This window comes from Salvelinus namaycush, chromosome 13, assembly GCF_016432855.1.
Source record: "Salvelinus namaycush isolate Seneca chromosome 13, SaNama_1.0, whole genome shotgun sequence".
Classification (NCBI taxonomy): domain Eukaryota; kingdom Metazoa; phylum Chordata; class Actinopteri; order Salmoniformes; family Salmonidae; genus Salvelinus; species Salvelinus namaycush.
Window position 1 is genome coordinate 31,660,286 of NC_052319.1, and position 24,837 is coordinate 31,685,122.

Here is a 24,837-nt window from a genome sequence, read left to right on the forward strand (position 1 = left end):
AGCAGTCTGTCCTGTCTCCCTGTAGCGCTGTCTTAGGTGTCTCACAGTACGGACATTGCAATATATTGCCCTGGCCACATCTGCAGTCCTCATGCCTCCTTGCAGCATGCCTAAGGCATGTTCACGCAGATGAGCAGGGACCCTGGGCATCTTTCTTTTGGTGTTTTTCAGAGTCAGTAGAAAGGCCTCTTTAGTGTCATAAGTTTTAATTACTGTGACCTTTAATTGCCTACCGTCTGTAAGCTGTTAGTGTCTTATTGACCGTTCCACAGGTGCATGTTCATTAATTGTTTATGGTTCATTGAACAAGCATGGTTAACAGGTTTAAACCCTTTAAAATGAAGATCTGTGAAGTTATTTGTATTTTTACGAATTATCTTTGAAAGACAGGGTCCTGAAAAAGGGACGTTTCTTTTTTTGCTGAGTTTACTATCGAAGAGTGTGTGCAAGATCTGAAATACATAGTTATTGATAGCAAGCTGAAGGAGTTGTTCAATGTCTGCCATGAGCCAGGATGTCGAGCAGTTGTCATAAATCAAAATAAATGGTTTTGCCATCACCATGGAGACAGTGTGGTGTGGGCCACTAGTGGTGCCATTAGCGGTCTTCCTTACTGGCAGCTCCCACTCCATATTTGTAGAGTCATGTCACCTCCTCAGCCTGGGGTCCATGACGCTGCGACAGTTGGCAAAACAACAGCGCATCTACATTGTGCCAGAGGTTATCCACATGTGGACCCAGCACACAGAGACCATTCTGTCTACAATTGGTGACAGTCCACTGATCGTATCTGGAGACGGCCTGGCTATTCACACGTGCATTGTGCCTCCTTTGGCTCTAACACCATCCTGGACACTGCTTCCCACCTGATCCTCGCCCAGGAGACATGTAACCGAAGTGAAGAACAGCTACTGGTTGGAGAGGGAGGGATTAGAGAGGCCTGCAACACATTGAAGTAAGCTATAGCCTAACCTATATTTTGTAGCTGGCCTAAGGGTTGTAAGTATGTATTTGGTGGAAATATGAAGAGGATGTAGGTACCTTCAGGTTATAATAATAATAATAAAACCATTATTACTAACAGGCCCGTGGGTACAGTATTGAAACCCTGGCCACTGACAGGCATCCAAGTGTGAGGGTGCACTTGAGGGACTCACATGCTGATATCTGGCATGAGTATGAACTGTGACACCTGGCCATCGGGAAGCCAGAGGTACTGTCATATGTTTTATAGTAAAATCAGAACCTTGATTTGTGTAACATATCTGGCTCTAGGACCATCCCAGTGGACTCTCCTGAGTGCCCAAAGAGAGAGAGTAGCAGTCACTTTGGGGGAGCGGGCTGGTGTTCCAAAAATGGAGGAGGTGCAGGCCATTAAACAAGGAATTCAAAGATACACACACATCCATAAAGGGAATCGGAGTGGATTTCAACCTGTTTCAACGGGTGTGCTACCTTGTCCCTGACCTGCTGTCTCAACCTATGAAGGCTCAGCTATGAAAAGCCAACAGATTTGTTCCTGAGGTGTTGAACCCTCTATAACCACTGAGGTTATTATTTTGACGCAAAAAGGGCTTTGTAAAATACATTTGATTGTTTGCTGTGCTGCATATTCACTGAGTGATGTGACATTGTTGTAGTATCTAACATTGGTGTGTATTTAATCTGCAACTCCTTAAAGTGGCTATCAGTAGTAGAAACAATAAGTGTCCTCACTGCTCCTCTTTCAGTAAAAAGTTGCTAGGATGGGGCTGGAGAAATGTAACCACTCAAATTCATAGAGCTATATATGCAAAGACTAGCAATCCATGATATCAAAATGATGGTTTTAAACCATGATTTGAGGCTGTATTGTGTTTTACAAACGGAGTAAAACAAGCTTATATTTGGGGTTCTGATCGGGTACGACTGTTGAACTAAATTCATGAGGCATTTGTAAGTTTGAATCTTGAATCAATGGTTACTTATCATTAATTTATAAGTGCAAAAAATGGATGTCACCGCTGCTGATTGCCTCAAAGGCAAAGACATGCAATCACAAGCCTTTCATGTGAATCCTTTTGTTTCATTGGAACTTGTAAAAACACATTAAAAACCCTGTAATTTACTATCTATTTTTGTAATCTTGTTTCTATGATCTGTTTCAACTACCATGTAGCCAGGTCACTTTGAATAAGGGCATCTGCTAAATGGCATATTATTAAAAGTGAATTTTGATTCTGCCAACTAGTAGTTACCATTCCAATAGATGGAAGCCAAAGCTAGTTGAAGTCACTACTCTAGCAACAGGGACAAATCAAATTTTATTTGTCACATACACATGGTTAGCAGATATTAATGCGAGTGTAGTGAAATGCTTGTGCTTCTGGTTCCGACCATGTAGTAATATCTAACAAGTAATCTAACAATTTCACAACAACTACCTTATACACACAAGTGTGAAGGAATGAATCAGAATATGTACATCAAAATATATGAATGAGGGCCTCCCGGGTGGCGCAGTGGTCTAGGGCACTGCATCGCAGTGCTAACTGCGCCACCAGAGTCTCTGGGTTCGCGCCCAGGCTCTGTCGCAGCCGGCCGCGACCGGGAGGTCCGTGGGGCGACGCACAATTGGCATAGCGTCGTCTGGGTTAGGGAGGGTTTGGCCGGTAGGGATATCCTTGTCTCATCGCGCTCCAGCGACTCCTGTGGCGGGCCGGGCGCAGTGCACGCTAACCAAGGGGGCCAGGTACACGGTGTTTCCTCCGACACATTGGTGCGGCTGGCTTCCGGGTTGGAGGCGCGCTGTGTTAAGAAGCAGTGCGGCTTGGTTGGGTTGTGCTTCGGAGGACGCATGGCTTTCGACCTTCGTCTCTCCCGAGCCCGTACGGGAGTTGTAGCGATGAGACAAGATAGTAATTACTAGCGATTGGATACCACGAAAATTGGGGAGAAAATGGGATTAAAAAAATATATATATATATATATGAATGAGTGATGGCCGTTCAGCATAGGCAAGATGCAGTAGATGGTATAGAGTACAGTATATACATATGAGATGAGTAATGTAGGGTATGTAAACATGACATAAAGTGGCATGTGATACATTTATTACATCAATTTATTATTAAAGTGGCTAGAGATTTGAGTCAGTATGTTGGCAGCAGCAACCAGACTTTCTGGTTTTTATTTGATATTGTTCTTGATTTAAGCTGCTGTGGTAACTTAAAATATTGTATTGCAATTTTATGAATGTTAGTGGTGGCTGTTTAACAGTCTGATGGCCTTGAGAGACTGAAAAACAGCTTCTCTCGGTCCCTGCTTTGATGCACCTGTACTGACCTCGCCTTCTGGATGATAGCGGGGTGAACAGGCAGTGACTCGTGTGGTTGTTGTCCTTGATGATCTTTTTGGCCTTCCTGTGACATCGGGTGGTGTAGGTGTCCTGGAGGGCAGGTAGTTTGCCCCCGGTGATGCGTTGTGCAGACCTCACTACCCTCTGGAGAGCCGTACGGTTGTGGGCGGAGCAGTTGCCGTACTTCTTCACCTTCTTCACCACGCTGCAGCGCTGTCTGTGGGTGGGCCATTTCAGTTTGTCCGTGATGTGTACGCCGAGGAACTTAAAACTTTCCACCTTCTCCACTACTGTCCCGTCAATGTGGATAGGGGGCTGCTCCCTCTGCTGTTTCCTGAAGTCCACGATCATCTTCTTTGTTTTGTTGACATTGGATGTTGAGGTTATTTTCTTGACACCACACTCCGAGGGCCCTCACCTCCTCCCTGTAGGCCGTCGTTGGTAATCAAGCCTACCACTTTAGTGTCGTCCGCAAACTTAATGATTGAGTTGGAGGCATGCATGGCCACGCAGTCATGGGTGAACAGGGAGTACAGGAGAGGGCTGAGAACACACCCTTGTGGGTCCACAGTGTTGAGGATCAGCGGGGTGGAGATGTTGTTACCTACCCTCACCACCTGGGGGCGGCCCGTCAGGAAGTCCAGGACCCAGTTGCACAGGGCAGGGTCGAGACCCAGGGTCTTGAGCTTAATGCTGAGTTTGGAGAGTACTATGGTGTTAAATGTTGAGCTGTAGTCGGTGAACAGCATTCTCACATGGTTTTACTTTATTTTTATTTCACCTTTATTTAACCAGGTAGGCTAGTTGAGAACAAGTTCTCATTTGCAACTGCGACCTGGCCAAGATAAAGCATAGCAGTGTGAACAGACAACACAGAGTTACACATGGAGTAAACAATAAACAAGTCAATAACATGGTAGAAAAAAAGAGAATCTATATACAATGTGTGCAAAAGGCATGAGGTAGGCAATAAATCGAATAATTACAATTTAGCAGATTAACACTGGAGTGATAAATCATCAGATGATCATGTGCAAGTAGAGATACTGGTGTGCAAAAGAGCAGAAAAGTAAATAAATAAAAGCAGTATGGGGGTGAGGTAGGTAAATTGGGTGGGCTATATACCGATGGACTATGTACAGCTGCAGCGATCTGTTAGCTGCTCAGATAGCAGATGTTTAAAGTTGTTGAGGGAGATAAGTCTCCAACTTCAGAGATTTTTGCAATTCGTTCCAGTCGCAGGCAGCAGAGAACTGGAAGGAAAGGCGGCCAAATGAGGTTTTGGCTTTAGGGATGATCAGTGAGATACACCTGCTGGAGCGCGTGCTACGGGTGGGTGTAGCCATCGTGACTAGTGAGCTGAGATAAGGCGGCACTTTACCTAGCATAGCCTTGTAGATGACCTGGAGCCAGTGGGTCTGACGACGAACATGTAGCGAGGGCCAGCCGACTAGGGCATACAGGTCGCAGTGGTGGGTCGTATAAGGTGCTTTAGTAACAAAACGGATGGCACTGTGATAAACTGCATCCAGTTTGCTGAGTAGAGTATTGGAAGCTATTTTGTAGATGACATCGCCGAAGTCGAGGATCGGTAGGATAGTCAATTTTACAAGGGTATGTTTGGCGGCGTGAGTGAAGGAGGCTTTGTTGCGAAATAGAAAGCCGACTCTCGATTTGATTTTGGATTGGAGATGTTTGATATGAGTCTGGAAGGAGAGTTTACAGTCTAGCCAGACACCTAGGTACTTATAGATGTCCACATATTCTAGGTCGGAACCGTCCAGGGTGGTGATGCTAGTCGGGCGTGCGGGTGCAGGCAGCGAACGGTTGAAAAGCATGCATTTGGTTTTACTAGCGTTTAAGAGCAGTTGGAGGCCAAGGAAGGAGTGTTGTATGGCATTGAAGCTCGTTTGGAGGTTAGATAGCACAGTGTCCAAGGAAGGGCCAGAAGTATACAGAATGGTGTCGTCTGCGTAGAGGTGGATCAGGGAATCGCCCTCAGCAAGAGCAACATCATTGATATATACAGAGAAAAGAGTCGGCCCGAGAATTGAACCCTGTGGTACCCCATAGAGACTGCCAGAGGACCGGACAACATGCCCTCCGATTTGACACTGAACTCTGTCTGCAAAGTAGTTGGTGAACCAGGCAAGGCAGTCATTAGAAAAACCGAGGCTACTGAGTCTGCCGATAAGAATATGGTGATTGACAGAGTCGAAAGCCTTGGCCAGGTCGATGAAGACGGCTGCACAGTACTGTCTTTTATCAATGGCGGTTATGATATCGTTTAGTACCTTGAGCGTGGCTGAGGTGCACCCGTGACCGGCTCGGAAACCGGATTGCACAGCGGAGAAGGTACGGTGGGATTCAAGATGGTCAGTGAGCTGTTTGTTGACTTGGCTTTCGAAGACCTTAGATAGGCAGGGCAGGATGGATATAGGTCTGTAACAGTTTGGGTCCAGGGTGTCTCCCCCTTTGAAGAGGGGGATGACCGCAGCAGCTTTCCAATCCTTGGGGATCTCAGATGATACGAAGGAGAGGTTGAACAGGCTGGTAATAGGGGGTGCGACAATAGCGGCAGACAGTTTCAGAAATAGGGGGTCCAGATTGTCAAGCCCAGCAGATTTGTATGGGTCCAGGTTTTGCAGCTCTTTCAGAACATCTGCATTTGGGTAAAGGAGAAGCTAGGGAGGCTTGGGCGAGTAGCAGCGGGGGGGGGGGCGGAGCTGTTGGCCAAGGTTGGAGTCGCCAGGAGGAAGGCATGGCCAGCCGTTGAGAAATGCTTGTTGAAGTTTTCGATTATCACGGATTTATCGGTGGTGACCGTGTTACCTAGCCTCAGTGCAGTGGGCAGCTGGGAGGAGTTGCTCTTGTTCGCCATGGACTTTACAGTATCCCAGAACTTTTTGGAGTTAGAGCTACAGGATGCAAATTTCTGCTTGAAAAAGCTGGCCTTTGCTTTCCTGACTGACTGCGTGTATTGGTTCCTGACTTCCCTGAACAGTTGCATATCGCGGGGACTATTCGATGCTATTGCAGTTCGCCACAGGATGTTTTTGTGCTGGTCGAGGGCAGTCAGGTCTGGAGTGAACCAAGGGCTATATCTGTTCTTGGTTCTGCGTTTTTTGAACGGGGCATGCTTATCTAAGATGGTGAGGAAGTTACTTTTAAAGAATGACCAGGCATCCTCAACTGACGGGATGAGGTCAATATCCTTCCAGGGTACCCGGGCCAGGTCGATTAGAAAGGCCTGCTCGCAGAAGTGTTTTAGGGAGCGTTTGACAGTGATGAGGGGTGGTCGTTTGACCGCGGACCCGTAGCGGATACAGGCAATGATCGCTGAGATCTTGATTGAAGACAGCAGAGGTGTATTTGGAGGGCAAGTTGGTCAGGATAATGTCTATTAGGGTGCCCATGTTTACAGATTTAGGGTTGTACCTGGTGGGTTCCTTGATGATTTGTGTGAGATTGAGGGCATCTAGCTTAGATTGTAGGACTGCCGGGGTGTTAAGCATATCCCAGTTTAGGTCACCTAACAGAACAAACTCTGAAGCTAGATGGGGGGGCGATCAATTCACAGATGGTGTCCAGGGCACAGCTGGGAGCTGAGGGGGGTTGGTAGCAGGCGGCAACAGTGAGAGACTTATTTCTGGAGAGATTAATTTTTAAAATTAGAAGTTCGAACTGTTTGGGCATAGACCTGGAAAGTATGACAGAACTTTGCAGGCTAACTACTCCCCCTTTGGCAGTTCTATCTTGACGGAAAGTGTTATAGTTGGGTATGGAAATCTCAGAATTTTTGGTGGCCTTCCTAAGCCAGGATTCAGACACGGCAAGGACATCAGGGTTGGCAGAGTGTGCTAAAGCGGTGAGTAAGACAAACTTAGGGAGGAGGCTTCTGATGTTGACATGCATGAGACCAAGGCTTTTTCGATCACAGAAGTTAACAAATGAGGGTGCCTGGGGACATGCAGGGCCTGGGTTTACCTCCACATCACCCGAGGAACAGAGGAGTAGTAGGATGAGGGTGCGGCTAAAGGCTACCAAAACTGGTCGCCTAGAGCGTTGGGGACAAGGAATAAAAGGAGCAGATTTATGGGCGTGGTAGAATAGATTCTGGGCATAATGTGCAGACAGGGGTATGGTGGGGCACAGGTACAGCAGAGGCAAGCCCAGGCACTGGGTGACGATAAGAGAGGTTGTATCTCTGGACATGCTGGTCACAATGGGTGAGTTCACCGCATGTGTGGGAGGTGGGACAAAGGAGGTATCAGAGGTACGGGGAGTGGAACTACGGGCTCCATTGCAAACCAAAACAATGATAACTAGCCTGAACAACAGTATACAAGGCATATTGATATTTGAGAGAGACATACAGTAAGGCATAAAGTGATTGCAGGTCTTGATTGGGAGAGCTAGCTAAAACAGGTGAGATAACAGCAGCTAGTCAGCTAACACAGCAACAGCAGGTAAAATGGCGATGACTAGGCAGAGAGGGTCGGATTAACTACACACAGAGCCGACAGATAAAACACAAATAAACAGAATGGAGTACCGTGAATTAATGGACAGTCCAGCAGGCATCAGCTATGTAGCCAAGTGATCATAGTGTCCAGGGGGCAGCCGTAGATGGAGCAGGGAAGCCGCCACTACGCTAGCACGCGGCGTTTAAAGTTAGTAGCCCGGGGGTGGACTGCTCAGACGGAGGGGGTCTGCTCAGACGGAGGCCGGTTGAGGGCACAGCGGATGGGGTATTTGTCGGCAGACCAGACGTGGTGGTGCGGCGGGGCGCCGTGTCGACAGAGAATCCAAGCCAGATGGCGAAAGAGGTATTGTAGAATTTTGTTTGCTAACTGGTGCTAGCTTCGTGGCAGTGGCGCTAGCTGCAAGCTAGCTGTGAGGATCAGAAGTAGTGGCTCAGGGATTACGGCAGGAATCCGGCGTTGTTGTGGAGAGACAGTCCGATGCTGGTAAATAATATCCAGGCTAATAACAGGGCTGGTGTCTGTGCAGAAGGTAAAAGCTGCTAGCAGTGGCTAAAAATGAGTGGCTAAAAATGACTAAATAGCTTGTAAGCTACTGGGGGTTCTTGAATGTGTTCCAAAGTTAGAAAATAATAGCGATTCCGTATCACATTGGGTGAGGTAGGTAACCGGAAGGTATAATCAAATTAATAAAAAAAAAAAAAAAAGGGAAAAAAATAAAATATATACAAAAAAATACAAAAGTACACGAGAGGACGAAACGAAACACGCCTACGCCATCTTGGATCATCTGGACAAGAGGTATTCCTGGACAAGAGGTATTCCTCTTGTCCAGATGGGTTAGGGCAGTGTGATTGCGATTGCATTGTCTGTGGACCTATTGGGGCGGTAAGCAAATTGGAGTGGGTCTAGGGTGTCAGGTAGGGTGGAGGTGATATGGTCCTTGACTAGTCTCTCAAAGCACTTCATAATGACGGAAGTGAGTGCTTCGGGGCGATAGTCATTTAGCTCAGTTACCTTCACTTTCTTGGGAACAGGGTTAGTGCGCGTTGAAAGAAGTTCTCAAAGCAAGTTGCTGGTTATGCTTGAACCTGTTACAAGCTAACTCATATTTTTACATAAAGCACAGGCATGTCTTAAATTACAGCAGGCTAGATTTACTAAATTAACTGGTTTTATGCAAACTCAAACCCTATGTAAATGCCACTTGTTTCTGGGTATGCTGCCTTGAGACAACACGCAGGGATGACACGCTATACACCTCGTCCAATTCTCCCTTGTGCCCATAGGGTGAACTGGCAATAAGACACCAGCCAGCCTGTATGCTACGCAAACAAAATACTAAGAAAAGTTAGTCTGACACCAAAACTAAAGCAATGTATTTATGAGCACATCCCATTGTTTAAAATGAGATTTCAAATCTCAGACAGCATCACGATTTATGTACTCTGGTCCTCTTATCAAAAGGGGACTGCGTCACCGTTGCGCTTGCGATAAACATTAGTTACCATTGTATGTAGAGCACCTACCCACTGTTAGCTTTCAACAATTGTCAAAATATGTTCAATTATTTTACTGGCATACCGGCTGCTGACTGGTCAAGTAACCTCTTTTGCCAGGAAGTCCTTAAAGATTAGTAATACATCTCCATCCAAACAGCTAACTGACTGATGTAGTACAGCCACCAGGATTTTGTCATGTGTCACCACAATTGTGTACTCCCTAGCCTTTATCTGGTAGCAGCATCACTCATTCCAGATTGTCACCACTACGCCGACTCTCTAGCTGAGGTGTTTCAGGCTGCATAACTCTGAGCTGGGGCAACGATAGGCTCCACATGAACGGCTTCAGTAGTTTTATTGGATCCCTAACTAATGTTTAAAACTTATTCTCAGACTGAGCAACTCATACTTGATTGTGCCATTTGTGGGAGTTCCAAAAATGTTTGCCAGTGATGCAACACTGCCAATACGGCGATTTAGTTGACTGGTGTTCTAAATACAAGAGTTTGTCCCCTTTAATGTCACAATTGTTAAAGTGAAAACCATTAGGTTTAAGGAAACCAATTTGTGATTTAGAGCATAAACAGCATGTACAGAGAAGAACATGACATTCCTCAAGTGTCCTTCACACACTAGCTTTGAGCATGCTGTTGGTGGGAGGGGCATGCCCAAGTGGATTGCAACAGAATGCCAAACTCATTGGCTGTGAGTTTCTGCTGGACATCCTCTGAGCTGGAAGCCCCACCCACCATCAAAGCTGTCTGAGTGGGGTGAAGGTACGCTGTATTTCACCCAGAAGCCCTTGCAGCCATGTGCGCCATGCCTCCAGCATGCTTTCGAGCCTCAGAGGGTATGTGGGGTGGAGCCAGAACCTGGAACCTAGTGCATGATGCCGTTCTATAGGGAGGCAATTAAATTATTCAATAACGCTGCTCAAGTAGATAAAACATTAATTGATATAGCCAACTGAAATAATTGGCCAATTAGCAATGGCAACCTGTAAGTCAAATACTTATAATAAAAGCAGACATCCAGTCGGGATAACAGATGAACGCAGAAGCTCATTGCAGTACAGCAGTCTACATGCTGGTAGTGTCAGCCAAGCCTAACATACCTGCAGTGGCCACAAGGTGACAATCATGTCTCCATTGGCAATGAACAGACCCTGGGATCCATGGTGAAAAAGAGCATGGCTTTTCCTGTAGGGAAACGAGGTGAGACATTGAGGGACAACAGAAAGGGAACCATGAAGGAGAATGGCAAAACCAACCATTTGAAGTTTATTCAAGGCCCATTGCTGTACATTTCTCCTGTTTCATATTGTATAACAGCTGATGAAACAGTGTGATCAGAGTCATTCCTGATCATTGCTGGTTGACAATTCCATCTACACATGGCCTTCTAATCAGCAGGCTTTGCATTGGAGTAGATGCTTGCCAGTGACATCAAACCCGGCAGTAAACTGGTTAGACTAAACTAGTTAGACTAAACAAGTTCCCCAGCCTAGTTTCCCCTCCACTGTGGTAGCAAAATTCTTGCTTGAGAAAGTTGCTAAAAAGCAATTCTTTTTTTTACCTTTTTTTTTTTTTTAATGAAACACTAGTGCCTTAATTGTTAACCAGAAATGACAACAGACCTGCATTGGGATTTTAAGGGATTGCATACCTTAACTTGAAAATGCCCTGGCTGTAAATTGCTAAAAGACCATTATTGTTGCAATACTGTTAATGAGGTACTTAGACAAAATAATTTCCAGTTTAACAGCTGCATTTGGCTTTCAACAGTGATTATGGGATTGCATTCCTTACCTTGATGCCCTGGCTGTACCTATTTTCTGAGGTGTAGGCAAATCCTAGTGTGAGCACCCGGTCCATCTAGCCCTTCATGACAGCAGGACAGTGAACCAGTACATGGGGAACTGAGATATGGGAGACACTAGTCAACCAGTACCATGAATGGGTGCATTTCAGCCACCATCCAAAAAGTAAAGCGCTGAAGGGTCTACACTTAAAATAAGTTCTAGGCTCAAGCTGATTTAGTCAATTTTCCTAAATCACTAGACAATACTACAGCAGATCACCTGGAATATGACAACCTCCGCGTCAGAGAGTTTGCGGTGTTCCTCAGTGATATCAGCAGAGAGTCTCCTCTCCATACTGGAAGTGCTCAGCATCCTTCACCTCCCCTGGTAAAGAATACCAGAAGTGAGAATAAAAAGCACTTGCCCACAGAAAAGAGTTATGACCTTATTAAGCATTTAACAGGCACTCAAGCTTACAGATTATTCACTACTGCAATTAAGCAACACATTGTTCAGTCTGTTACCAGTGATGTCTTCAGCAGTAGCAGAGGCTTTAAACTTCATGGCATAGAGGTCAGACACCTCCACCTTACAGCCCTGAGTAGTCAGAACTGTCTCAGCCGTGTCTTTGGCTGCAGCGTTAAACAACCCAGTACTCTGGTGGGCGTACACGATCAGAACCTTCTTATCAGCTGCAACAGAAGATCAAAAAAATGAGATGAAAATGGCACACACAAACATTTAGGACTGTTACACATCACTCACCCATTTTGTATAGTGTTGCACTAAGGATAAAGGTGGCTTGGAGAGGAAACTGACTGTGACTGAAAATTGGCTGAGACTGCTGCTTTTGTAATGCTCTTTGGACCGAACATACCCTCTCACACAGCTGCCTGTCAATCAGCAATCAAGCTAATCATCTGTCAATTAATCAATCAATCTGTCATTTTTCTCTCCCTCTCCCCTGGAGAAGCTCAAATGGGCTTGTGCGACTTTTAGCTGATTCCGCCAGACATTTTATAGATAAAAGATATGTAGCACATGGTTTTGAAATCTGTCCATGTTTTTCTACTATAAGAGAAAACAACAGCTGATTCAAAGGGGGGTGTGGTGGATTTCAAAACCCTTCCATGCACTTCCATACACTACAGCTTCCTCGGCAGAAGGAGGCTATCGAGGAGAGGAGGGCACTCTTCTGTTCGCCTACTAACAAATTGACACTCTCCTCGACCACTTATCGGTTTCCAGATCTCGGGTGAGAGGAGGACGGACAAGTCTAGGAGAGGACAGACTTTTTTCCAATTGAGAATATCCCCCCTTATCACAGTTTTGGACAGTGTTCCTTATTGCCTGTGAAGCATGCCAAGCATTGTTGAAGCTATTCTGGACAATATTTGTATCCTATGGTGCAGACAGTGTGGAACGACTGACCTTGGCCAACCAAACTATATCCCTGGGTTTTCGTATATGTGTACATGTGCAGGTGTGTGCATCTGTGTGTGAGCTTAGAGTATTTTCATGCTGGCATCAGGGTGTTTTGTGTGTGTGTGTGTGTGTGTGTGTGTGTGTGTGTGTGTGTGTGTGTGTGTGTGTGTGTGTGTGTGTGTGTGTGTGTGTGTGTGTGTGTGTGTGTGTGTTCGCTATAGGTGCAGATAGGTTTCTAAAGGGATGGTATATTTTTGATAACATCCGAAGCTTAGCAGTAAACTTTCAAGGATTGTATGTAATTTATAACATGACATCTAGTGGCCTTTTTCCTCCCAGATTATCACAGGTGTCTAATTATCAGTGACCCTGTGTGGATTTACCACATGTACAAAATATAAAACAATCTGATTTTAAAATAGAAAATATAATGACAAGGCTATAAAAGGTTATATTTAGGATAACCTATCAGTTTAGTGAACACCATATTTATTTTTCTAGCTATGTCAATCTGTCTTTGTTGTAAATGTTTTGGCACGAAAGTGCAAAGTTGTGAAAAGTAAATAGTTGGAGGAGTTGCAAAGTTAATACCATTGTTGATTATGCTTTAATCATTAATTAGGCTTTTTTCTCTTAAACCATATGGTCGATCTACTAACAACACATGGACATTATGGACACATAAAAAAGTAATACTTTATATGAAGAAAAAAAGTGTTATTCAAGTATAAATGACCAAAGTTACCATAGTTTACCTGATAATTACCAAAATTACTGAAAATACTGGTAACTGTGGTAAATAACCTGTAGTTGTGCAACCCTATGTGCAGATGTGATTGAGTAGTTGTGCACTTTACTCTGCTGTGTTGCTCCTGTAATGTTGTTATAGGTCCCCTCTCCAGGCAGTGGTCTCTCTGCGGTTAAACTGACTCACGGGATGCGGTCTCATGAAAAGGAACTCTGACCAACACGGAAAAGACAACAAAGCCTGGGCAGGCCTACATCTGGACACACACACACTAACCCTGTTTCCATGGGGGTACTAAGGAACAACTGCTACTCATTAGCATTTGGGTATGCATGCATGTAAACACAGAATGAGCCAGAACATGAGTGAGACATATGGGTTTGGTTTGTCACGCCATTCTCTCTATCTCTATTTCTAAGTTTGCTTGACGTCAGTACAGACGTGCTTTTTTGGGGAGTCTTTTTGTGTGTGGTATGTGTGGACTGGTACAGGGCATTGCAAGATGGTAGCAGTCCAGTGTGAAGATATAGACTGAACAAAAATATAAACACAACATGCAACAATTTCAAAGATTTTACTGAGTTACAGTTCATATAAGGAACTCAGTCAATTGAAATGAATTCATTAGGCCCTAGTCTATGGATTGCACATGACTGGGAATGCAGATATGCATCTGTTGGTCACAGATACCTTTAAAAAATGGTAGGGGCGTGGATCAGAAAACCAGTCAGTATCTGGTGTGACCCCTATTTGCCTCATGCAGCATGACACATCTCTTTGCGTAGAGTTGATACCTTGATTATGGCCTGTGGCTGGGCAAAGTTTCTGGATATTGGCGGAAACTGGAACATGCTGCCATACATCAATCCAGAGCATCCCAAACATGCTCAGGGAGTGACATGTCTGGTGAGTATGCAACTAGGACTTTTCAGCTTCCAGGAATTCAGTACAGATTCTTGAGATATGGGGCTGTGCATTAGCATGCTGAAACATGAGGTGATGGCAGTGGATGACTGGCACAACAATGGGCCTCAGGATCTGCTCACCGTGTCTCTATGCATTCAAATTGCCATCGATAAAATGTTATTGTGTTTGTTGTCTGTAGCTTATGCCTGCCCATACCATAACCCACCTCCACCATGGAGCACTCTGTTCACAATGTTGACATCAGCAAACCGTTCGCCCACACATCGCCATACACGAGGTCTGCTGTTGTGAGACTGGTTGGGCATACTGCCAAATTCTCTGAAGCAACGTTGGATGTGGTTTATGGTAAATAAATTTACATTAAATTCTCTGGCAAAAGCTCTGGTGGACATTCCTACAGTCAGTGTGCCAATTGCACGCTCCCTCAAAACTTGAGACATCTGTGGCATTATGTTGTGTGACAAAACAGCACATTTTAGTGTGGCCTTTTATTGTCCCCAGCACAAGGTGCACCTGTGTAATGATCATGCTGTTTAATTAGCTTCTTGATTTGCGACACTTGTGTGTATTTGTGTACAACATGATAGAGAAATAAGTTTTTTGTGTGTCTGGAACATTTCTGGGATCTTTTATTTCAGCTCATTAAACATGTAATAAACAGTTTTTATATGTTGCGTTTTAAATATTTGCTCAGTGTATGTTTGGCCCATGCTGATGTGTTTTCAGGGTGCTGATGGTGTATCATGTGTTGCTCTTACTGGAATGTTTCTCAGTTCACTGTAAAGGTACATGTATTATGCTCAGTATGTTGTGAAGGTAAGGTACAGATGTAGTCGGAAGTTTACATACACTTAGGTTGGAGTCATTAAAACGCTCAGGAAGGAGACCCGTTCTGTCTCCTAGAGATTAACGTACTTTGGTGCGAAAAGTGCAAATCAATCCCAGAACAACAGCAAAGGAGCTTGTGAAGATGCTGGAGGAAACAGGTACAAAAGTATCTATATCCACAGTAAAACAAGGCCTATTTTGACATAACCTGAAAGGCTGCTCAGCAAGTAAGAAGCCACTGCTCCAAAACCGCCATAAAAATGCCAGACTACGGTTTGCAACTGCACATGGAGACAAAGATTGTACTTTTTTGGAGAAATATCCTCTGGTCTGATGAAACAACAATGTAACTGTTTGGCCATAATGACCATTGTTATGTTTGGAGGAAAAGGGGGAGGCGTGCAAGCTGAAGAACACCATCCCAACCGTGAAGCGCGGGGGTGGAAGCATCATGTTGTGGGTGTGCTTTGCTACAGGAGGGACTTGTGCACTTCACAAAATAGATGGCATCACGAGGAAGGAAAATTATGTGGATATATTGAAGCAACATCTCAAGACATCAGTCAGAAAGTTAAAGCTTGGTTGCAAATGGGTCTTCCAAATGGACAATGACCCCAAGCATACTTACAAAGTTGTGGCAAAATGGCTTAAGGACAACAGGGTCAAAGTATTGGAGTGGCCATCACAAAGCCCAGACCTCAATCCCATAGAAAATTTGTGGGCAAAAACTGAACAAGTGTGTGCGAGCAAGGAGGCCTACAAACCTGACTCAGTTACACCAGCTCTGTCAGGAGGAATGGGCCAAAATTCACCCAACTTATTGTGGGAAGCTTGTGGAAGGCTACCCAAAACGTTTGACCCAAGTTAAACAATTTACAAGCAATGCTACCAAATACTAATTGAGTATATGTAAACTTCTGACCCACTGGGAATGTGATGAAAGAAATTAAAGCTGAAATAAATCATTCTCTCTACTATTATTCTGACATTTCACATTCTTAAAATAAAGTGGTGATCCTAACTAACCTAAAACAGGGAATTTTTACTAGGATTAAATGTCAGCAATTGTGAAAAACTGAGTTTAAATGTATTTGGCAAAGGTGAATGTAAACTTCCGACTTCAAATATATGTCATATGTTTTGCTTGGGGATATGTTTATTGTGAGTGTTGCCTATATCATGTGTTGTGCTGGGGGGTATACACTGAGTTTACAAAACATTAAGGACACCTGCTCCTTCCATGACAGACTGACCAGGTGAATCCAGGTGAAAGCTATGATCCCTTATTGATGTCACTTGTTAAATCCACTTAGATCTGTGTAGATGAAGGGGAGGGGACCGGTTAAAGAAGGATGCTTAAGCCTTGGGGCAATTGAGACATGGATTGTGTATGTATGCCGTTCAGAGGGTGAATGGGCAATACTAAATATTTAAGTGCCTTTGAAGTATTTTTACTAAAGTACTTTACACCAGTGGTGTTGCGTAAGGTTAGATATCAGACTGGGGCACACAGGCTCCAGGGGTTTATAACAGCACGAAGGAAACATATGCAACGCACCTTTAAAAGGTCCCCTCGTATAACGCAGACCATGCAGTTTACAGAGTGAACAGATGTCACAAACACTTTCATGTACACACACATTTTCATTACAGAAGCGCCAATGATGCTCTGGGTTGGGAAATGGGAGGTATTACTGCCATCTTGTGGTCATTGTACAGTGTTCCAGTGCATTTTATGAAAACGAGCCATGGGTTCATCCTTGGTGTAAATACTGAATGGAACATTTTAAGATAGGAATATTGATACATTTTTCATGTTTTACTTGTTACATTTGAAATCCATTTACAAAGACAAAGATGCTGATATTATCTGTGCTGAAAGTTTGAGTAATGACTGATCTCCCATGACGGGATTGGTAAAAGCTGTAGTGGAACCCTTGTTTTCAACCATCTTAGATTGTGTTAAATCAGTGATAACTTCAAGGAAGGGAAAAAATACTAAGGCTTTTTCAAAGTGTAAGAACAGAGCCAATCAGTGTGTTTAAACAATGCTGACAGGTGTGTGTAATAATCTTAGCTGGTAGGCAATTCACTAAACGAGAAACAGGGAGGAGTCATGTGACTATAAAAGATGTTCTTAGTACAGAGAGGTCTTTATTGTGGTTGCTGTAAAGCAGACCATAGTCATAATAATAATCATCGTCATCAACATCATCATGGGGCAGCTGGCGCGAGGATCTCTATATTTATTTGTGCTTCTCTGTTTGGGCTGGGTTTGTGAAGCACATTGGAACTCACAGAGAGGGCCTGCTCGACAACCTGTCTCATTGAGCTACGATGATGTGTCACCAACTAAACCTGAGCTTAGGGAGCAAGTCCAGGACCAAGCCAGGCCCCAGGTCACAGCCTGGGCTCCTGATCCCGAGTCTGTTGTGAAGGTGGTGTTGACCCCTCCAGAGCTTGTCAGGAGTGTGGGGGCCCGCTGTGGGGAGAGCAGGGTGCGGGTGGAGGCCAAACTGGACCTGTTTGGGACGGGCCAGCTAGTGAAGGCGGAGGATGTCTCCCTGGGAGGTTGCGTCTCCACGGAGTTGGACCTCTCAGCCCAGGTCCTGCTGTTTGAGTCGGAGCTGCACGCCTGTGGAAGTGTGCTGACGGTAAGGGCTTCAGTGTTTGGAATAGCTAGGTAGTAATTTAATACGGTTCTACATGTACTGTGATTTCTTCCACTGCATAAAGGTTACTTAAATATGGTGTAATGTTTTTTGGGGTGTAAGATGACAGAGGACTACCTTGTCTATGCCTTCACCCTGATCTACACCCCAACACCGGAAGGTGTCAGTTCCATTGTCAGGACCAATGATGCCACAGTCTGCATTGAGTGCCACTATCTGAGGTGTGTGGCGTACTATAGTTCCAGAATCAATGTACCATTATACTATGATCAATGGAAACCTGATCCCTTACCCTCTGCCTACCCCCAGGAGACTCAATGCGAGTAGCAATGCCCTGAGGCCCACCTGGCTTCCCTATGGTGCTACCAAAGTAGCTGAGGACTCCCTGACCTTCACCCTTGCACTCATGAATGGTGGGTAATCCTCTGAACAATCTGGGCTCAATAGAGCACACCTACTGTTAATCCATCTATGCACATCTGCTCTGTTTACTGTACAGTGAGTGCATCTGTTTTAAAATGTTTCATAGATGACTGGAAGTATGAGAGGTCATCTAATGTCTACTTCCTGGGAGACATTATTCATCTGGTGGCATCTGTGCAGCAGTATCACCATGTGCCCATGCGTGTGTTTGTGGACAGCTGTGTGGCCACCCTGGTCCCTGACACCAACTCCACTCCCATATATGACTTCATCCAGAACCATGGGTAAGGGCCAATATGAAAGTATATCTTATTGTCTTTAAATTTGCATTCACCCCCCTCCTGCAACTGTCTTGAATTTAGACTCCCCTCAATGAGTGCTTTCCACACCTCACTCTTGTACTAAGGAAATTAATGTTTCCCCTTATCCATATATAGCTATGGTAGAACGCAAGTAGCTACCATCAGAGGGACCAGGATGTCCCACTACCCTCCTAACCTACCTTTGTCCATCCAGGTGTGTAACTGATGCCCTGCAGACAGGCTCTGTCTCCCAGTTCCTGGTCCGCTCTCAGCTGGACAGACTCCACCTCCAGCTAGAGGCCTTCCGCTTCCAGCAGCAGACCAGCCCCAATGTGAGTCACTTTGTCTGGGCTGCGGACAGGCCTTTGATGGGGTTATACCATTATGGCGTTTACTTAAAACATGCCAAATCTGGGCCTGTATTCAGTGTCTCAAAGTAATTCTAATCTAGAATTAGGTCTACTCTTAAATTCTTTGTTTCAAAGGTCAAACTCATCGTAGTTCAGCACTTCTGAGATGCTTTGAATGTGGGCCATATGTATGCACGGCTTAGGACTGTTAATGTAAATATCAGAAACAAAGGGAATGTATTTGACTTGGGATGTGTGCATATGGTGTGTGGAGTCCATATTAAATTTCCACCAGTTAATAGAAATCTCTCATAGATCTACATCACCTGTAGCCTGAAGGCCTCTGTAGCAACTGCTCCCCTAGACATGGAGCACAAGGCCTGCTCCTTTGCTTTAGGATCCAACCGGTATGCATGGGCTTCTCTTTGGCATTGGTATTGTTAGAGGCCTATCAATGGTATAGCGTCATAATCCACTCTTCTCCAGCTGGGTAGGAGCTGATGGCGATGATGAGGTGTGTGGCTGCTGTCAGACTTCCTGTGGCCAGAGGAAGGGGAGGAGTCTGCCCTCTGATACAGGTATGGGTTGTGTTCCCCCTCAGATTCTGCTGATGCATGCCAGGTCTTACAATGCCTGGATAGGTATTTTGCATGTCAAATAACATGTTATAGCAATCTGGTGCCCAACGACATGGTACGTGACCATTGGTTAATGCATGCAACATCGGAGCAGGGGAATGCTTGAAGATGAAGAAAAGTGTAATTGTGCTAGAATGAATCTGACCTATATGGAGAAAAGTTGTTTAAGTGATTTCAATGGCTAAATTAGCCCTATACAAGAGCTATGTGTGACTGGGGTTCTTCTCTCTCCAGATGTAGTGTGGGAAGAGGATGCTATGCTGGGGCCAATCTTCATCCAGGACACCTACGTGAATTGGGACCAGGAAGTACATGCTGGAGAGCAGGAAGTGCAGGCTGAAGCACAGCACTCTCATATGTTGGCTGAGGATCCATCTGAAGCAGGTAACTATGCTACAACACAAACTTTACCTTAATTGAGTGTTATTAATCTTAAAATAAACTGTTCCATGTAGCCTTGTTGGATCACGTTAAATGTAGCCTTGCGCATTGTTTCATGTAGCCTTGCGCATTGTTGGATCACGTTAAATCCAAGTCCTTTTGTATCCTAGGTGTCTCTGCAGAGGCAGTTGTGGTGGGATTGGTGATGGTGTTGGGCCTTCTCTGTGTGGGCATTCTGGTAACTGTCCTGTACATGAGGAACAAGCCCAATACCTACTCCAGTGATTTACCCACAACCTTTAACTGAAATGAATAATAAACATGGCAGCAATGCATTTTCTCTACCTCCCTGGGTGCTGTGTGTTAATTATTTTTTGTCTTTGCTTGGCGGTGGTTCACTGACTTAATGTTCAGCTGGCCAGCAGAATGCATGATGGGCTTCTTGCTGCCACTCCTCCACTAGATGGAGACAGATGTTAGCCTGCTGTACCAGTGGAGTTGTTTGTAATTATCTTAGACTTCATGGTTGAATCATTTGGTTTCCCATTGTCTGACATGTTTCATTGAATGTGAATAATGAGCATCCCAGATGGCGGTCCATGAGTTGTGGCTGTATTTTGGAAGGACTCGCTGCCTCAAAGGCACAAACACTAAACTTAAACCAAATTAATGTCACTGATCTAATCAGTAACAAACACAATTTACTGTTAATCCTTTAGCACTGGCACAACATTGCTCATTTGGGTAGCAAACAAATTAAAATGACCAGCCGCGCTGACTGGTTAAGGCGTGGTGATGGGTGCGTTCACTTAATTTATTCATAGGTGACCAAAGACTACCTTCAAAGTACATTGCTTAAGAGTCCACAATCTTGTCATTTCAGTTATTACGGTCAACCAGGTCAGTCTTACACCTGTTGGACTGACTACTGTGCTGCAAGTATCAGTCATGCTGACATCATGGTGTCATGACACAATTTATCCACCAAGGAGCAGAATTCTGCATGTTCTCAGGTCCCATGTGTGGTTCATAAGAGGAGCATCTGGGAACCAGCATATACCATCTACGGTTCAATGCAGCTAATTTAATAAATCATTTCTGGGTGACAATTAAGTACCTTACTGTGATTTGAGTTCCATTAAATTTGCCAAATGGCTCTTTAGCATAACTACATGTCCAAAAGTTGCTCATCGAGCATCCAATTCCAAAATCATGATTTAATATGGTTGAGCAATTAGGCCTGGCTTGCAGTCAGCATTCCATATTCATCCCAATGGTATTCGATGGGGTTGAGGTCAGGTCTCTGCAGGCCAGTTTTTCCACACCCATCTCAACAAGCCATTTCTGTATGGACCTCGCTTTGTGCATGGGGGCATTGTCATGCTGTAATGGGAAGGGCCTTCCCCAAACTGTTGTGACAAAGTTGGAAGCACAGAATTGTCTGGAATGTCATTGTATGCTGTAGTGTTAACATTTCCCTTCACTGGAACTAAGGGGCCTAGCCCGAACCATGAAAAACAGCCCCAGACCATTATTCCTCCAGTTGTAACTATTCAGTGGGGCAGGTAGAGTTGTCTTGGCAGCTGCCAAACCTAGATTTGTCCATCGGACTGCCAGATGGTGAAGCGTGATTCATCACTCCAGAGAACAAGTTTCCACTGCTCCAGAGTCCAATGAGAATACAGAGTCCAAAGCTTTACACCATTCCAGCCGACACTTGGCATGGAAACCCATTTCATGAACCGAGGACAGACCATCTTTTTATGCGCTTCAGAACTCGGCCGTCCTGTTCTGTGAGCTTGTGAGGCCAATCCACTTTGCTGCCGAGCCGTTGTTGCTGCTTGCGTTTCCATTTCATATTAACAGTACTTACAGACCGGGGCAGCTCTAGCAGGGCAGAAATTTGACAAGCTGACTTGTTGGAAAGGTGGCATCCTATGACGGTGTCACGTTGAAAGTTACTGGGCTCTTCAGTACGGTTTATTCTTCTGCTAATGTTAGTCTATAAAGATTGCATGGCGGTGTGCTCTCTTATTCACCTGTCAGCAACGTGTGTGGCTGAAATAGCCGAATCCACTAATTTGAAGGGGTGTTCACATACTAGTGTATTCTCAAGCAAGAATTTTGCTAGGGCTATTTGGGGTGTAGATTGAGTGGCGAGGGGAAAACAAGCTCTCATTGGCAGAGGTTTGGAACTATTAACCAATTTACCACATTGGGATGCCACCATGGAAAGCTGAAATTCCTGCCAATGCAAACCTGATTAGAAGATCCTGTGTATATTGTATTTTCAACCAGCAACTATCAGGAAATAACACTAGTTTCAAAAGCTGTTGTACAATATGGAAAAACTGAAGTTCGACTGCACTGAGCCTTACACGGGTTGTGATGGTACCAGGTACAGCATCGATTAATGGTATGTTAGCCATGTTCACTTTTATTTTATTAGCATTTCTGCTGTTTTGAACCATCATCCATTGATCATTTGTGTTTATTCTGATGGTGGCAATATCAGTTATAATACTGTAGGCCCTACCAGGGTTGGGTAGGTTACTTTCTAAATGCAATCTGTTACTATCAAAAAGAAAGGAGGACCAAGGCACTCTTCATATAATGAATTAAAATGTAATAAAACGTTTTATTTTGTGCTTAGAGCAATCCGTTAGTAGTTACCTTTCCAAAACTAATCAGTAACGTACCTTTTTGAGTTTCTAAATGTAAAACTAATCCAATAAGTAATCTAGTTGTTCAAAGGTATCTGATTACATGTAATCAGTTACTCCCCAACCTTAGGCCTATGTATTGGGAACACACAGGCTACATTATATTATGTATACATTGTATACATTATACATTATACATTATACATTATATTATTATATTATATGTTGAACATAATAAACAGCTCTCTATCCACCGGATGTGTACCAAACTCACTAAAAGTGGCAGTGATAAAGCCTCTCTTGAAAAAGCCAAACCTTGACCCGGAAAATATAAAAAACTATCGGCCTATATCGAATCTTCCATTCCTCTCAAAAATTTTAGAAAAAGCTGTTGCGCAGCAACTCACTGCCTTTCTGAAGACAAACAATGTGTACGAAATGCTTCAGTCTGGTTTTAGACCCCATCATAGCACTGAGACTGCACTTGTGAAGGTGGTAAATGACCTTTTAATGGCGTCAGACCGAGGCTCTGCATCTGTCCTCGTGCTACTAGACCTTAGTGCTGCCTTTGACACCATCGATCACCACATTCTTTTGGAGAGACTGGAAACCCAAATTGGTCTACACGGACAAGTTCTGGCCTGGTTTAGATCTTACCTGTCGGAAAGATATCAGTTTGTCTCTGTGAATGGTCTGTCCTCTGACAAATCAACTGTACATTTCGGTGTTCCTCAAGGTTCCGTTTTAGGACCACTATTGTTTTCACTATATATTTTGCCTCTTGGGGATGTTATTCGAAAACATAATGTTAACTTTCACTGCTATGCGGATGACACACAGCTGTACATTTCAATGAAACATGGTGAAGCCCCAAAATTGCCCTCGCTAGAAGCCTGTGTTTCAGACATAAGGAAGTGGATGGCTGAAAACTTTCTACTTTTAAACTCGGACAAAACAGAGATGCTTGTTCTAGGTCCCAAGAAACAAAGAGATCTTCTGTTAAATCTGACAATTCATCTTGATGGTTGTAAAGTCGTCTCAAATAAAACTGTGAAGGACCTCAGCGTTACTCTTGACCCTGATCTCTCTTTTGACGAACATATCAAGACTGTTTCAAGGACAGCTTTTTTCCATCTACGTAACATTGCAAAAATCAGAAATTTTCTGTCCAAAAATGATGCAGAAAAATTAATCCATGCATTTGTTACTTCTAGGTTAGACTACTGCAATGCTCTACTTTCCGGCTACCCGGATAAAGCACTAAATAAACTTCAGTTAGTGCTAAATACGGCTGCTAGAATCCTGACTAGAACCAAGAAATTTGATCATATTACTCCAGTGCTAGCTTCCCTACACTGGCTTCCTGTTAAGGCAAGGGCTGATTTCAAGGTTTTACTGTTAACCTATAAAGCGTTACATGGGCTTGCTCCTACCTATCTTTCCGAGTTGGTCCTGCCGTACATACCAATACGTACGCTACGGTCACAAGACGCAGGCCTCCTAATTGTCCCTAGAATTTCTAAGCAAACAGCGGGAGGCAGGGCTTTCTCCTATAGATCTCCATTTTTATGGAACAGTCTGCCTACCCATGTGAGAGACGCAGACTCGGTCTCAACCTTTAAGTCTTTACTGAAGACTTATCTCTTCAGTAGGTCATATGATTGAGTGTAGTCTGGCCCAGGAGTGTGAAGGTGAACGGAAAGGCTCTGGAGCAACGAACCGCCCTTGCTGTCTCTGCCAGGCCGGTTCCCCTCTCTCCACTGGGATTCTCTGCCTCTAACCCTATTACAGGGGCTGAGTCACTGGCTTACTGGTGCTCTTTCATGCCGTCCCTAGGAGGGGTGCGTCACTTGAGTGGGTTGAGTTACTGACGTGATCTTCCTGTCTGGGTTGGCGCCCCCCCTTGGTTTGTGCTGTGGTGGAGACCTTTGTGGGCTATACTCGGCCTTGTCTCAGGATTGTAAGTTGGTGGTTGAAGATATCCCTCTAGTGGTGCGGGGGCTGTGCTTTGGCAAAGTGGGTGGGGTTATATCCTTCCTGTTTGGCCCTGTCCGGGGGTTTCTTCGGATGGGGCCACAGTGTCTCCTGACCGCTCCTGTCTCAGCCTCCAGTATTTATGCTGCAGTAGTTTATGTGTCGGGGGGCTAGGGTCAGTTGGTTATACCTGGAGTACTTCTCCTGTCTTATCCAGTGTCCTGTGTGAATTTAAGTATGCTCTCTCTAATTCTCTCGTTCTCTCTTTCTCTCTGAGAACCTGAGCCCTAGGACCATACGTCAGGACTACCGGGCATGATGACTCCTTGCTGTCCCCAGTCCGCCTGGCCTTGCTGCTATTCCAGTTTCAACTGTTCTGCCT

The 24,837-nt window shown here is 44.6% G+C and overlaps 1 protein-coding gene and 1 pseudogene across 1 annotated transcript; one reads left to right on the forward strand and one right to left on the reverse strand.

Annotated features, from left to right (window-relative positions):
- Positions 1-11,893, reverse strand: part of LOC120058089 — a 73,734-nt pseudogene extending 61,841 nt beyond the window's left edge.
- A 5,207-nt stretch (positions 11,894-17,100) lies between these two features.
- LOC120058090 (zona pellucida sperm-binding protein 3-like) lies at positions 17,101-20,125 on the forward strand. Its single transcript, XM_039006566.1, has 10 exons — positions 17,101-17,110; positions 17,510-17,706; positions 17,827-17,945; positions 18,034-18,137; positions 18,254-18,431; positions 18,664-18,781; positions 19,115-19,206; positions 19,286-19,377; positions 19,672-19,821; positions 19,989-20,125. Exons 1-10 carry the CDS (start codon positions 17,101-17,103, stop codon positions 20,123-20,125), a joined length of 1,197 nt encoding a protein of 398 aa, XP_038862494.1.
- Positions 20,126-24,837: the final 4,712 nt, after the last annotated feature.